At 55.0% G+C, this 14,387-nt stretch overlaps 2 protein-coding genes across 7 annotated transcripts in view; both read left to right on the forward strand.

Annotated features, from left to right (window-relative positions):
- Positions 1–5,046, forward strand: part of OSCP1 (organic solute carrier partner 1) — a 29,615-nt gene extending 24,569 nt beyond the window's left edge. For both annotated transcript variants that reach the window (XM_004704961.3, XM_004704960.3), the window contains 6 exons: positions 550–653; positions 1,069–1,197; positions 1,775–1,844; positions 3,227–3,366; positions 4,524–4,587; positions 4,702–5,046. In XM_004704961.3, the coding sequence (XP_004705018.1) occupies positions 550–653; positions 1,069–1,197; positions 1,775–1,844; positions 3,227–3,366; positions 4,524–4,587; positions 4,702–4,818 (624 nt within the window). In that variant the 3' untranslated portion in view covers positions 4,819–5,046. The remainder of the gene's footprint in view (positions 1–549; positions 654–1,068; positions 1,198–1,774; positions 1,845–3,226; positions 3,367–4,523; positions 4,588–4,701) is intronic.
- Positions 5,047–6,037: 991 nt separating this feature from the next.
- Positions 6,038–13,594, forward strand: LSM10 (LSM10, U7 small nuclear RNA associated). 5 transcript variants are annotated; one of them, XM_045298969.1, is made up of 2 exons: positions 6,038–6,630; positions 12,875–13,594. In XM_045298969.1, the coding sequence occupies exon 2, from the start codon at positions 12,902–12,904 to the stop codon at positions 13,265–13,267; it is 366 nt and encodes a 121-aa protein (XP_045154904.1). In that variant the 5' UTR covers positions 6,038–6,630; positions 12,875–12,901; the 3' UTR covers positions 13,268–13,594. The 5 variants fall into 5 exon arrangements, with proteins under 5 accessions (XP_045154904.1, XP_045154906.1, XP_045154907.1 ...); XM_045298971.1 differs by lacking the exon at positions 6,038–6,630 and adding an exon at positions 11,277–11,397; XM_045298972.1 differs by lacking the exon at positions 6,038–6,630 and adding an exon at positions 11,277–11,392.
- Positions 13,595–14,387: the final 793 nt, after the last annotated feature.

The raw sequence follows: 14,387 nt of genomic DNA on the forward strand, positions 1-14,387 counted from the left end.
ACCTCTAGGAATCAACTGAGGATCTTGTTAAACTGTCCGTTCGGATTCTGTGTCTCTGGGGGAGTGGAAAGCAAATTCTGAGCCAGTTGGGACAAGCTGATTGGAAACCCTGGCTTAAATCCCCCCTGTGCGCCTGGCAAGCTGGCTGGCCTGGAGGAAGTGTCGCCCCCCCCCAACGCGCTGAGCATTCTGGATCCAAAAGATGGAGGCCCTGCGGTTCCTGGCGCTCCAGGTTGGCGGCTGCCTGGACAATGGCCAGGGAACCAAGGAACGAGTGGAGTCCGTAGTCACCTGGGTTCTGAACCCCGGCCCTGCCTCTGCTGTTCTCTTTGGGCCAGTCGCCTCGTCCGGTGAGCCTCTGCTTCCACCTCTTTTCAATGGGGGTCAGACTGCTCCCCCAGCAGGTGTGATTCAAGAGAGAGCCCCTCCGGAAAGACCCTGTAAGGGGCAGGTTCTCTCATCCCTAGCCATTACACACTTTCTGTTCTCAGGATGCTTGTGCCTGTGAGGACATCACAGGAACAATGACAACGGTATTTCCCCCCTCAGGTGTCCATATTCCTAAAGGACAAAGTTCAAAATTCAAATGGTCGCTTTGTGTTGCCAGTGTCCGGGCCTGTTCCCTGGGGAACTGATGTTCCCGGACTTATCAGGTGAATGCTTCCCTGTAATTGTCACCGTGGGGGGTGGGAGTGGGGGGCTCCCACAGAGGATGCTGTGCTGCCCAGGCCCTGAGGTTGTGCCCGGCCCTTCCTGTCTGCAGTCAAGCCTGAAACCCCAGTTCTGCCACTTAGCAGGGCAAGCCACCCAGTTGTGGAGGGCTGACTTCTATAACGTGACCAGGAGGATGACCAGTGTCATAAAGTGCTACTACAGCACCTGCCCCATAATCTGAGCTCCATAGATGCTACCGTGTTTCATGGCTGTTGCCAGGTATTCTGAACAATCAATCATCTTCCTCTGGAAGGAGCGCATGAACCCCTTTTTGTCCCGTAGTACAAAGAGAAAGCAGCCTGGGGACTAGCCAAGCTGGGAGAACATTCCATCATGTCTTGCTTTGTATTACAGAATGTTCAACAACAAAGGCCAAGAAGTGAGGACGGCCCAGTTCAAGCATGGTGGAGACTACGTCACCGCGTCCAGAGAAGGCTCTTTCGAACTGTATGGAGACCGTGTCCTGAAACTGGGCACGAACATGTCAGTAAACCCTCCCACCCTGCACGAGTCCAAGGGAGGGCCTTTCATTTAGGCGTCCCTGCTGACCAGCAGAGTGGCTTCCCCCTTACTCCAGCGGACACAGAGTCCTGACATTTCAGACAAGATCAGGCGTGTTCAGGGTGGTATGGCCGTAGACAAGCCCTGACATTTCAAAGGGCACGCAAGACCTCCAAATAAGATAACACAGAAGGTGTGTGTGTGTGAGAGAGAGAGAGAGAGAGAGAGAAAGATTGATTTTACATAGCCACCCAAAAAATGAGCCAAAAACGTATCCGCAGTGGACATCTCCAACGACTTGGCCTTCACATACTGTTACATGGTCTCTCAGGTTAAATCATCCCTTTATGAGGGCAGCCAATGCCACTCGCCTTTGCCAAGGTGGGTTTCCTTGGGAAGAAGTGAAAAATGAGTGACCCCTCCACCTGAGTTGCAGTCTGTACTGGCAGCACCGTTTGGGATGCCGCTCCAAATAAAACAGTGTGCTAGGCCTATGGGTCTGAAGGACATTGTTGCAGCGGGGCTGGGTAATGTCTGCACCCCTTTCTGTTGCCCTCAGGTACAGTGTGAACCGGCCCGTGGAAACACACATGTCGGGAGCATCAAAGAACTTAGCTTCGAGGACAGAGGTGAGCGAGCTGCCTCCCTGGCTTATCTTCAGAGCGGATTTCTAGATACCAGTCCAGTCTGCGCAGGTGGGGGTGGGGGGAGGATGGGGGAGGGTGGGAACCGGTTCCATTTCAAAGCTCACTAGCACTTCAGACCTCCTGGTTTGCAAGCTCTTCTCCGCTCAGCCTTAGAGGTCTCTTTAATTGTAGTTTCTCATGGAGACTGCTAGTGATCTGACTAATTAGGTAATTTTAGGCTGGGCTCCACAACCATAATTAAACACACACACCCGGACAAGCGAAATAGCACTGCGACGATGTCATTAGGTCCGCAGCCCCTGGTGTGGGTTCTCACCCTCCAAGGGTCTGTCCCGCAGCCTCTCTCGACAGTGATGCAGAACTGACCACTCCTCCCTGCCATCGATTCCCGCTGGTGGCGACCCCCAGCGCCCAGCAGAGCTGCCCTGTGAGTTTCCGAGGAGACTAACTCTTTAGGGAGCAGTAAGCCTCATCTTTCTCCCCAGGGATGCAGTAGCCCCGTTTTACACGGGGGTGCCGGTTCTCCTGCCTGTATGAACTTCCATCAAACTAGCTTACTCGATTTCTACAGGACAAATGGTGGAATATTCCGTTTATTCCACACACAAAAAAACTGAACTGCTTCCGTGGGCTGGCACCTAGGGACTCCAAGCTGACAGAGCTGTGACCCCCTTCCTGAAGGGGGCCAAGCACCCCTAAGAAACCAACGGTTTCTTTGTGAATGTTCAAAGAGCCAGCTGGGTATTCTGAACAAAGCGCTGGGCCTCGGGAAGAAAGCCGGCATCCCCGGGGGCTTGAAAGAGTACAATCAACACGGAGGATGAACGGCGCGGCGCGGACGCAGGGAGGCAGCGTCTCGCCCACGTGGCTGGATCAGACGCATCCGAGACTCAGCAGGGACCGTGGGGCCTGAGCCTTTTGGACTGTGTTCTGAGGGCCAAGGGGGCTGTTTCCCGCCAGGAATTGCAGCCAAGGGAAGGAGAGGCGTCGGAGCGGCCGACAGGAGCAGGTGTACTCCTGCCTGTGGCCACCTGGGGGCAGTGCGGTAGCTCCCGTGGAACTGTAAAGTACCTGGGGACCAAGAGGCCTTGTTGTGTGGTGTCCTTGCTGCCTCCTCCCAGGAGGAAGCTGCGGTGCGAGGAGGGGCCTTCCACCCATCCCCAAAGTGCTTGCTGCCCATCCAGAGGTCCTCTGCTCCTGAAGCGGATGACGTTGCTTTCCTTAGAGCCCTTTTCCTAAGCTTTCTTTGTCCTTCCCAGAAACCCTGTCAAGAGTTACCGTTTACTTCACCTAGCGTCTCCGGAGCCTTTGACAGGAACTTCGATCCCGCCATGTGGCTCAGAGTCCTGAAATTGTTTCCGTAGGAAAATGTTGCCCCCAACCCTCTCGCTAAAGAAGAGCTGAATCTCCTGGCCAGACTGATGGGAGGCATGGAGATTCAGAAGGGCAGCGGCCCTGAGCCAGGATTCCGGTTGAATCTCTTTACCACCGATGAAGAAGAGGAGTAGGTCTTAAATCTGTTGTTTGTGTTCGTTTGTTAGGATTTGCATGTCTGTCTTTAGGGGGAAAAAACAACAACACAGTTTGATGAAGAATCCCCAAACGACCACCATAAACCAGTGACAGCCCCCCCCGCCCCCCACCAAAAGAGGGCAGATGTGGAAACCACAAATGCAGTGCCCATTCATCAACCTACTTAAGTGAATCACCTATTGAGAGAAGGCTTCACCAGGATTCACTTGCTGGGACCTTCTAGGCTCATTCACAAGAGAGTTTTCATTGCTGACGTAGCAGAGCCCATCCAAACTAGGCATGTGGGCCCGAGATGGTCATTTTAAGAGGCGCCTGCTAGCATCCTGCTAGGAGGTTGGGGCTTGATGATTTGGAGATTAGAACAGAACCCAACCACCAGTGACCCCCACTCAGATCCAGCCCCCATGTATTCAAGGTAGGGCTGTGATCTGGAAGTAGACCACCCAGCCTTCCTCCGACACACCTCTGCCGGGAGCTGACCCGCCAACCTTCCGAGGAGTGGCCGAGCACTGCCTGCTAGCTTATCTAAAACCAGCAACAGTAGGGTATTTCACCAAGATTGGCAAGTGCGGGTCCGTTTACAAAGTACTTTGGAGTTCATTATCACAGGCGGTCCTGCCCACAACCAGATGGTGGGTGGGGTTGCTCCTGCTCTAGTAACTGACCCCTCTCGTATGCCTCTGTGGAGCAAGCGGGGCCTGTGTAAATGTTGGCAGCACAAAGATGGAGAGTCTGAGACCATGCCTTCAGCACCCTGCCAGCTTAGTGCGACCATGAGCGTGCCCATAGGTTCTTTCCAATGGAGCCCTGAATGCTCTAACAGAGGGCAGGGTGTCTGACTTTACCCAGGCCGCTCAGGAGAGTTGGCCTGTGAGCTAGGTCTTGGAACTTGCTAAGCAGAGACAGGAGGAACGCATTCTTGGCAGCATTTAGTATGTGCAAAGGCACAGAGGTGCTGGGGAACTTGACTTAATCTTGAGTGTGACCATGTTGGTCGGGAGTGCAGGGAAAAGTTCAAGGGAGACGGCAAAAGGTGAGGTGGGAGAACCTAGATTACCAAGAGCCAGTTTGCCACAGTAGCAGGGAGAAAGCCCCACCCACAACCTTTCTCTTTACCCTCTCCTCCAGACAAGCGGCTCTAACCAGGCCAGAAGAGTTCTCCTACGAAGTGATCAACATACAAGCCACCCAGGTACTGCCAGCGGCGAAGGCCCGCCGCCTTCTCACAGCAAGTGGGTGGGTGATGGGACTCCGAGAGGCAGTGGGCTGCTCCCACCTCCTCATCCTCTGGCCCTCCCTCTCACAGGACCAGCAAAGGAACCAAGAACTGACCCGGATCATGGGGGAGTTTGCCATCACGGACCAGCCGCAGGGGAGCACCAGCAAGGGAGACGACTTGCTCACCATGATGGATGAGTTGTAGCAGAGTTGGCGGGGCACAGCCCCCACCAGCAGGCCACAGGCTGCCGGAGGGCCGCCCTGGGGGAGGAAGGTTCCCAGGATCCAAAATGCCGCTACTGCTTTTCTACCAAGTGGAGCTGTTCCCGCCGCTCCCCCTTGATGGTCTGTGCGGCCTCGCCCAGGAAGCCAAGGCTCTTGAAAGCACACGCATGCAGATCTTTTCAGCAAAATATACCTAAAGTGGACCTCTCCTGCTTCCGTCCTCATTCCACGGCAACCACCCAGTGCATCCTGGGCAGAGGCTGGCGCCACAGGCAGTCGGGGGGACTAGGAGAACTGGCCTGCGGGGCTCTGCATGGCACAGAGGCTGGCAAATCACAACAGTCGCCCGAGCTCCCTGGAGCATGAATTCGTGGCAGAGGCAGTTGTTTGAAATGGACGCCCTGCCCTCCACGAAGCAAGCACCTCAAAGAGGCCGACTGAACACAGCCCTGGCAGGAGCGCCGTGCTGGGCCCAAGCAGCCATGTGTGGGCATCTGCAGGGCTCCACACACCTGCCTCCATAGGTGGATGTGGGCGCACCCCACCCAGGGACGGGCAACCAGAAAGCATGGCCCTTTTCTGCATGACTTGGACTCCGCCTCCCACTGTCTTCCTCTGCCCACTTCCCGTTCTTGCCTTGAAAGACTCCAGCAAGATGTGCTCCGACACCTGTCTCTCCTCCACCCTCAGTCGCCAAACAGAGGCTTCTGTGGGGTGCACAGCAGACACGTGGTAGACCGCGTTCCCCTGCCCGCACCAGCTGAGCGAGCAACTTCCCCATGCCAGGCAGGCTGCCAAGTCTAATCGGGATCCACTGAAACGGTCTCAGGCTAGGGAGAGGGGAGGGACCCTCTGTGCTTGAGGAAGGAGAGGCAGAGCCCTCCACCACACACACACACACAACACACACAACCACCCCCGCTGGCTTGCAGTGCCGGGTGCATTCAGGGCCACCGGGATCCAGAGGCCAAGCTCCCTCCAGGGAACACCTGGAGTGGCAGAAGGTGGGAGAGGTACAGAGCTGAGCTGACGGTCTGTCTCTGGAAGTGGGGCCAACGCCAGGGGCCGCTTCAGCCCTCTGTCCTGGAAGAGAAGTTGGCCTGGTTCTGAAGTGAGGGCCAGAGAAGTGGCCTTGGGCCAGCCAGAGGCCACCAACTGAGAACCCGAAAGGGAAATCTCCATTGCTGTCTGCCCATTAAGCCAGAGGCCACCAACTGAGAACCCGAAAGGGAAATCTCCATTGCTGTCTGCCCATTAAGCGAGCTGCCTTTCCTCCCCTACAAAGAACCCCCAGGAGGGGGCTGGGCAAGACAAGGATTGTGCTGGCATGGGCCTGTGAAGTGCCTTCCGTCTCCCTCGGTTTGAAGCAGTGTGGCACCAGCTGGAATTGCCTGATGCAGTGGCTGCATGCTCCTACCATGATGTGACTGCCCGGAGCTGCCCAGTCTGCCCTGAGCATGTACTGGATGTGACTGCCCGGAGCTGCCCAGTCTGCCCTGAGCATGTACTGGAGGCCAGGAGATGCCAGGCAGCCTCAGCCCCAGTTGCCTCCCTTTACCTATCCCAGAGCGGTCCTCATAAATAAACAAGATCCCAATCTCCGGCCAGGCAGCAGTGCTGTGATGAGGTAATCCCCGCGTTTCATGTCTCTGGACTGGCACCAAGATTTGAGAAAAACAAGTTTACTCTCATGGTGGCTGGGGCATCTGGAGGACACACGGGAGCGGGGAGAAGAGCCAAAGAAAGCAGGCGCTGGGGACAACTGGAGCACACGGGGACTGGGGACTCACAGGTCAGTGTTCCTTTAAGACCAGGCCAAGGAGGCTGTACAAATGGGTTATGTGCGGGACTACCAATTGTGAAGGGTGGCCCTCCAAACCCACCCGGAGACCCTGCGGAAGCAAGGCCTGGCGGTCTGCTGCTCAAAGATCACCACCTTGAAAGGCCCGTGGAGTGTGGTTCTGCTCTGCACACCTGGGCACACCTCTGGTCCCTGGAATCAGAGTGGTCACTGTTGCAGAAGGCGTTCGGTGGTGCTGTGGGTTACTGTGTTGGGCTGCTAACCACAAGGTCAGCAGTTCAAACACACTTGCCGCTCCATAGGAGAAAGAGGCGGCTGTCTGTTCCCGTAATGATCTAGAGTCAGGAGCCCTGGGGAACAGTTCTCCTGGGCACGGTAGGGTGGCTGAGTTGAAATAAAGTCAGGTGAAGGCAGTGGGGGCTATGTGCATAACCGCTGAATACCCTAAAAACCCCCACCAAAGGGGTAGGGAGCTGAGCGCAGGCCCCTGAGGGGAAGATGCACCAGGTTCGGTGGCAGGACCCCGGGCCGGGCCCGTGGTCCCTTTCTCGTCCCAGACTTGTCTTGCGTCAGCTCCACCCACCCCGAGAGTCCATTTGGGAAGCTCTGTGGCAGAGAGAAAGGGTGCAGACCCGGCTTGCCCAGGGGACTTGCTGAGAATTAGGGTCTTCACTGGTGCTGCCCGAACCCCGTGGCGCCTGTGCTTGGGGTACCTCTATGCGCTCGCTCTCCAGTCTGCTGTGACCCTCTTCTGAATTATGACCCGCACTGTCCCGCTCGCATCCTGCTCACAGTGCCAGCATGCAAGACACACAAGCCACCACCCGCTCCCTGCCATGGGGTCACTTCCAGCTCCCAGTCACCTGGCCTTCGGCACAGCAGACTGTCCGTCCTCACAGGAGCAGACAGCCTCATCTTCCTCCCTCGGCGTGGCTGGTGTGTTTGAACCACTGTACTGACCCAGCAGTTACCCCGCCAAGGCTTGGCCCACAGCTACACCGGGGCTCTTCACTTGGTAGCCATTTTTAAAGGTAAAACTTGCTTTTCCCCTTTGATCCAGATCCCCAGAGCATGAAACCAGACTCCAGAGGTCCCCAAGTCTACACAGGGTCAGGTTCCCTCATCCCTGGGCAGCAGGTGTGAAGCAGTCTGATGTGCCCCTCTGGGTGGCAGCCACTGTCCCTTACCCACCAACTCAGTCACAAGGGACCACAGAAAGAAGAGCACGTTTAAACTATGTATAGTTAGCACAATGCCTAGTCTTAAAGATCCAAGTTACAATTAGAAAACAAATACAACTTTGACCCGCTCCCTCCCCCCTTTCCGTTATGCCCCATACCCTTCAGCTGCTGAACTCCCAGACAGCCTACAGTAAAGGGAATTAGAAGTGTAGCCAAGAGATTAAAGAAGCTCCTTGGCAGGTGACTCGCCCCTTCTCTCTCTTCATTTTCCCTCCACCTGCAGGCTCCTCCCCATTTACCCACCAGCTTCACAGCCATGCGGGCAGCACCCCCTACTTCTGCCTAGCGCCCCATAGCCCCTCCTATCGCTACACAGATTCCCCGGCCACCGGGTCCCAACTTGGTTAGGTCCAAGAGCCTCTCATTTTCCTTCCCCTGGCGTTTTCTGGAAGCTCCTGGCTCTGTAACCTACTGCTCTCCCAGTCAGCCCCACCACCCCTGGCTTCTGCTGGGGGCCTGCCCTGTGTCTAGGCTTCAGTGTAAAATCCATCGATGCTCCCTCTTTCCTGAAATATGCCGAATACGCAAATGCACAGACCAACGTTGGCTAGTGCTTACGGGGATGAGTGCCGTGTGGGGAGGCCAGGGGAGGCGCTACTCAAGGCAGGCAGAGTTCCTGTTACGGTTGATGTAGAACTTTGGAAACGGATAGTGGTGATGGTCGCATAGACAGTGAATGTAACTAATGTCACTGAGTTGTACACATAAAACTGGTTAAAATGATGTTTTACTATGAGATATAAATATATATATATATATTCTACCAAAATAAAATGTTTAAAAAGGTGGGAGAAAAAGTCTGTCAAAATAGGTTAATAACCAGAGAAAAGCACATGAGATACTTGACCTTTAGTTCATCCCTGGCTTTTCTTTTTCCATTCTTCACCCTCCCTTCCAGAGCCCACGTGCATGTGCATGCGTGTGTGTGTGTGTGTGTGTGTGTGTGCATGCGCGTGTGTGCACACTATTAGCTCAGGAATCTGGGTCTCTCCTCCTTCCTGTTACAAATTCACTTTCCCGGAGGCGGTTCACATCATTCTCATACTTAGGATGTCTTAAAACCAAACTCGTACATTTACTTCACTTTCAAGAGGTTTGGACCCCTTTAAAATTAAAGTGTACACCAAGATGCTACTCCAGACAAGACAACCGGAGGTGCCGGGTAGCCGTTGCCAAAAATGTTACAATGGAGATGACCTCACAAAGAGGGGAGTTGCCAGCTGCCAGAGTTTCTGTAGCCTGCCTGGTGTGAGGGTTGACACTTGGAGCAAATGACTCGGGAGTCAGCTTGGACTCCCAGTGGAAACAGAACCACAGAAGAGCCCATTGAAAGGGAACCGGGCAAGTCAAGCCTCCTGAAACGAGGCCCTGTACTGGTCAGGGTCTGGCGTTGCCAGTACTGGCCACTTAAATAGAAGGGACATCGGGCAACTCACAGAATTGCCAGGAAGGCTGCAGAGCCATGAGAAAATAGCCAGGAACCAAGGAAGGGTCGACAGCAGGCAGCAGGGAAAGACTTCCAACAGGCGGCACCACTGGAAGGAGACCCCGAGAGTTTAAAGAGTGCTGCCGCTGGTTTGTGGTGCTTTTCCCAGTCTGACGTCTGAGCACAACTGAGTTTAGGTCTCAAGCACACAGTAGCTAACCAGCACCAGATGCAGTAACAGCTGGCCTTTAAATTCCGGGTAGTGAGGAAGGAAGCAGAACCCCACCTCCCCCAAGATTGTGATTTCTCCCAAACACGGGAAAAGGATTTCAGTTACTCAGTAGACAAAAATGAGCCCCACCACCACCACCACAGGCATGACCCCCTCCACAACCCTCTCACCCCCCTGGACGGGCCACCACATTTCTGGGTGCACAGGGTGGCTAAGGGTCAGAACCAACTCCCTGGCACCTAACAACCACGTTAAAATGTAAGTGACTCCTCCCGCCCCCAGCCAGATTCCATCTGCCCCCAAAGACTGCTGGGCTCTTTCCAGGGTCTTTAACGTTCATCCCTCCTTTACATTTCTACAGCCACCATCTTCCTTTAGATCCGTAACCAACCCGTCTCCCCACAGCCCTGACACTAGTGTTCCGTGTGCAGCTGTGACTAAGGCCTTGTCCCTGCCCCAAACCCCAAGAGATCAGCAGTGAAGACACGATGGACAATAAGTGTGGCGAGCCCACTTAGAATTAGCAACCTAGGAACGCATGTTCTAGGGACCAGAAGAGAGGCATCACTACCAACTGGGATGTAGTGAAGACTTCAGGAAGGTGTCATAATTGAGCTGAGCTTTGGGAAAGATACTTCAATGGTAACATCCAAGAACAAACAAGAATCTGAAGCAGATGGAGCCCACAGGGCATGTTTGGGGGCTGCTGGGGGGCCAAGCCTGACAGGGCAGTGGGTCTCAAACTCTAGTGTGTATTGTTTGGTATCTGGTTCCTGGGCTCTACTTCTGATCCCGTAAGTTTAAACTTGGCTTTAGCAAGCACCCCAGAGGCCCACACTCTGAGGCCCACACTTCAGTCCTGGTTGGACAACGCCATCAGGAAGGCTGAAGAATTGATCTGCTTGGATTCTGGTTGTTTACAAAGAACACCGAATAGATCGTGGGCTGCCAGAAGAAGGAACAAACGGGGAAACGTGCAGCCAGAGGGCTCCCTGGAAGGGAGAACGGTGAGTTTGCCTCGCTTGCTTTAGACCTGTTGCCAGCAGAGACCAGTCTCTGGCGAAGGGCATCCTGCTTGGTAAAGCTGAGCGTCGGTGACAAAGAGAAAGACTCTCAGGATGGGCTGATAAAGCGGCTGCAAAAGCAGGCTCAGACCGGGCAGCAGTGGTGCGTCAGGCACAGGACCGGGCAGTGTTTCGGTCTGTTGTCCACAGGGTCTCTGCGAGCCCGAACCTACAACTGTCCCCACAGCCGACGTCTAACCTTACAGTCCACACTCCTTCCCTTGACTTACAAGCGCCTACCTGCCCTGGCCCCGCTTCTCACGCCGGAGCCGCACTTCCCGTTTTCCCAAACTGCGACGCTCATTTGCACCGGGCCTGGAAGACTTCTGCAAAGCTGTCTGTCACCCACCTCCGCTCAACGGACTTCTCGGGACCTCAAGGCCGCCTGGTTTTCTCTCAAGAGACTTATCCTATTTTTCCTTGTTTAGTCTCCCTTGACCCCACCACCCTGCTACCCGTCACCAGCGGATCTACGCGCCGTCAGATGAGACAGCTCGTCTGCTTGGTCACGGCAGACCCAGCACATGGGAAGGCGGACATGGACGACTGCAAAGGGAGCCGCCGCCGCCAGGGGTCCCGAGCGCGCGGCGCGGGGCATTCTGGGGGTTGTAGTTTCCGACTCGTCGCGGTGACGCGAAGACTGCGCGCCGACGCCCTCTCTATGCTCCTGGGGGATAGAGTGGTCTCGTTGCGATGGCTCCTCGGGCCGACCGCGGCTGGCTGGAGGCGGCCCGTCTGGGAGCGGACTAGCTTCGGCGGCGACCCGAACCGGGGAAGCGGAAGGAGTCCGGTGCGGTGGGTCCCGGCCCCCTCGGTGTTGGGACTCCGGGGCCGGAGCGCGGAGATCCCGGAGCCCAGAGGACGGCGGGGAATAAGGAAACCGCTTTCTTTCCGCTTTACTGAGTGTAGCGCCCCTCCCTAAGTCCATTCCCAGAACTCTGTGAGTACAGGGTCCTCATCGTCCCCATTTCTCCGGGGGCGGGGGGCGTGTAACAAACTGGGAGCTGCTAAGTGGCTCGCCGGAGGGCTCTCTCCCAGGAAGCGGTGGGACCTGCTCTTGAACCTGGGTCCTGGCCGGACTCCAGATCCAGTGTACCCTGGGCGGACCTAAACCCTTGCTCGATCGCAGAGTCCTCAGGCCCAGAGGTGCCGTGACGGGTCACTAGATGGCCGATCCCGCTCCCACCCTTTCGCCTCCGCGGTGTAGTCTGACTGGTCTCGCTTTCTGTCCTCCTGCTCAGGTCTGGTCTGGGGTCTGGGCGAGGCTGTAAGGGAAAAAAAGTTTCACCACCTTCCACTAAAGGTCAGAAGTTAGGGGATGGAAAAGACATTAATACAAAATCAAAGCATGTCAGAAGCAAAGGAAGGTGCATTTAACGTAGTGAGATTCTGTAAGCCTGGTGTCCGCACAACAGGAGTTCTGAAAGTGGAGGCCCCAAACCAGCACCTGGGAACTTGTTAGAAATGCCCATCCTTGGGACCCACTTCAGACCTACAGAATCAGAAACTCTTGCAGGTAAGGTCCTGCAATCTCTTTTAACAAGTCTGCTAGGTGACTGGTGTCGGCCATGGATTCTCAAACTTCACTGTGCCTAAGATTCACCGAAGGATCCTGTTGAGATGCAGGTTCTGCTTCAGCAGCTTGGAGGTGAAGCAACAGAGCCTGTTGCTGTTCTACAGCCTAGTGACGCTAACACCACCATTCTCTGCCAGTCCACCCACCAGAGAGTGAGTGACCAGGTTACAGACTCTAGAGCAGTGATTCTCAAAACTTGTCTGCATGTTAGAATTAGCGTACCTGGGGAACTTTTCAAAACTAAGGTACCTGGGGCTCGCCCCGACCAAATGAATCAGATTTCAGGAGCGTGATGGCCAGGTGATTCTGGTGCTCAGTGCTGGTTTGGAACCACCAATGTGGCCTTTCAAGTAGGGCAGCCATAGATTTGAGTCCCAGTACCTCATACCTCTACTTACCAAGCACGTGGCTTTGAGCCACTTACTTAAGCCATCCCAGCCATACATGTCTCATGTATAAAAGAGGAGGTATGAGTAATCCTTGGATTATAGGAGATGTACATGAACCACCTGACCTCCAAAAGGATAAACACATCTTGGGGAGGTGGGGCAGGCGGGGACGGGTGGGGGAGGTCTGTGCGGGGGGCATTCTGTGTTAGGACCTGGTGTAGGGGAGTTGGCAGCTGCCCTCTCATCCTCCCCCCAGCCCCCCAGGCTGCTATAGTTCCATGTGTGTTCTGTGTGCTTTTGCCCACAGTGAGGAGCAGCCAGCTGGTGCAGAAGGATGGCGCTGAGCCACTCTGTGAAAGAGCGCACCATCTCCGAGAACAGCCTGATCATCCTGCTCCAGGGCCTCCAGGGTCAGGTCACCACCGTGGACCTCCGGGATGAGAGTGTGGCCCGCGGACGCATAGACAACGTCGATGCCTTCATGAACATCCGCCTGGCCAACGTCACCTACACGGACCGTTGGGGGCACCAGGTAGAGCTGGATGACCTCTTTGTGACAGGCCGCAACGTCCGCTACGTCCACATCCCGGATGACGTGAACATCACTGCCACCATCGAGCAGCAGCTGCAGCTCATCCACCGGGTGCGCCACTTTGGTGGCCAGGGCCGGCAGGAATTTTCTGCCAAAAAACACAAGTGAGGCTGTGTCAGCCTCGCTCGGTCCCACCAGAGTTCTGCTGAGCCAGCTCCCTGTCCTGAGCCTGAGCCGCCGGGAGCAGGGCCCATCCCAGAGACGGGGGTCACACAGAGTGCCCCCTACCACAGCTACCCTCCACCAAGCTCTACCTCGTAGGCTCACCCTGGGCTGGAATCATACTTCTCTCTCTTGTGGCCTTAGGGTAGGTGACAGTCCCCTCTTTGGATCACTTACAGCTTCATTCCTGATTGGCCGGCTTAAGGCATTTTGCCGAATCGTTTTTTGTATCAACCTTCTGCCGGTGAGGATTATTAAATGAATAATAACCCATCACTGTCCCTCCCACGCCCCCTTTCTCTTAACATTTGTGGTCATGTTCTCATAAGACCAGACCCAGATTCGAACAAGTCCCTGACTCATGCACTCCCTACCTTCCCTGTGTACTAAGACACTGGTTCTCACACTCAGGTGTGCTTGGGGAATCACCTGGAAGCTTGAAGAGAAACCAACACTTGGGGCCAGAGCTTCAAATCAGTTCAGTCTGGTTCCACCCCCGTGCTGAGAATATGCATTTACTGAATCCAAATGTACAGTTTAACAAGATACCCAGGTGACTCCTGTGTATACAGGCCGCCTCCATCCCTTCTGATTGAATTCCTATGGGGCATGGCTGAGACATTGAGCTCTTTAAAAAGTTTCCCCCCAAAACCAAACTCAACTGCTATCCAGTCAATTCCAACTAGTAGCGACCCTAAAAGACAGAGTAGAGCTGCTCCTGAGGGGTTCCCAGACTGTAAATCTTTACAGGAGAAGAAAGCTTTGTCTTTCTCCCGAGGAGCAGTAGAGGTTTTGAACTTCTGGCCTCGTAGTCAGCAGCCTAATGTATAACCCTGTATGGACACTACCAGGGTGACTGTAAAAAACGCTCCCAGGGAGATTGTAATATCCAGCAACGTCTGCGAACAGCTGCCCTGGGCGAGTACTTCAACTGGGTAAGGTGGAAAGTGGCCCTACTCTTCAGACCCCTTGTGGGAGACTTAGTCTCATTTCTGTTTCCTGAGGTGGAGAAGTTGGGAGTATCCTGCCCCTCGCCTCAGAAGCTCTGCCAACAGCAAGAAATCAG

Source organism: Echinops telfairi, unplaced genomic scaffold (assembly GCF_000313985.2).
Source record: "Echinops telfairi isolate 266 unplaced genomic scaffold, ASM31398v2 ScPeMD7_7457;HRSCAF=8495, whole genome shotgun sequence".
Lineage (NCBI taxonomy): Eukaryota > Metazoa > Chordata > Mammalia > Afrosoricida > Tenrecidae > Echinops > Echinops telfairi.

Bases quoted from the DNA above. Each gene is read 5' to 3' on its own strand.
- LSM10 (XM_045298969.1), top strand. From the start codon at position 12,902: ATGGCGCTGAGCCACTCTGTGAAAGAGCGCACCATCTCCGAGAACAGC.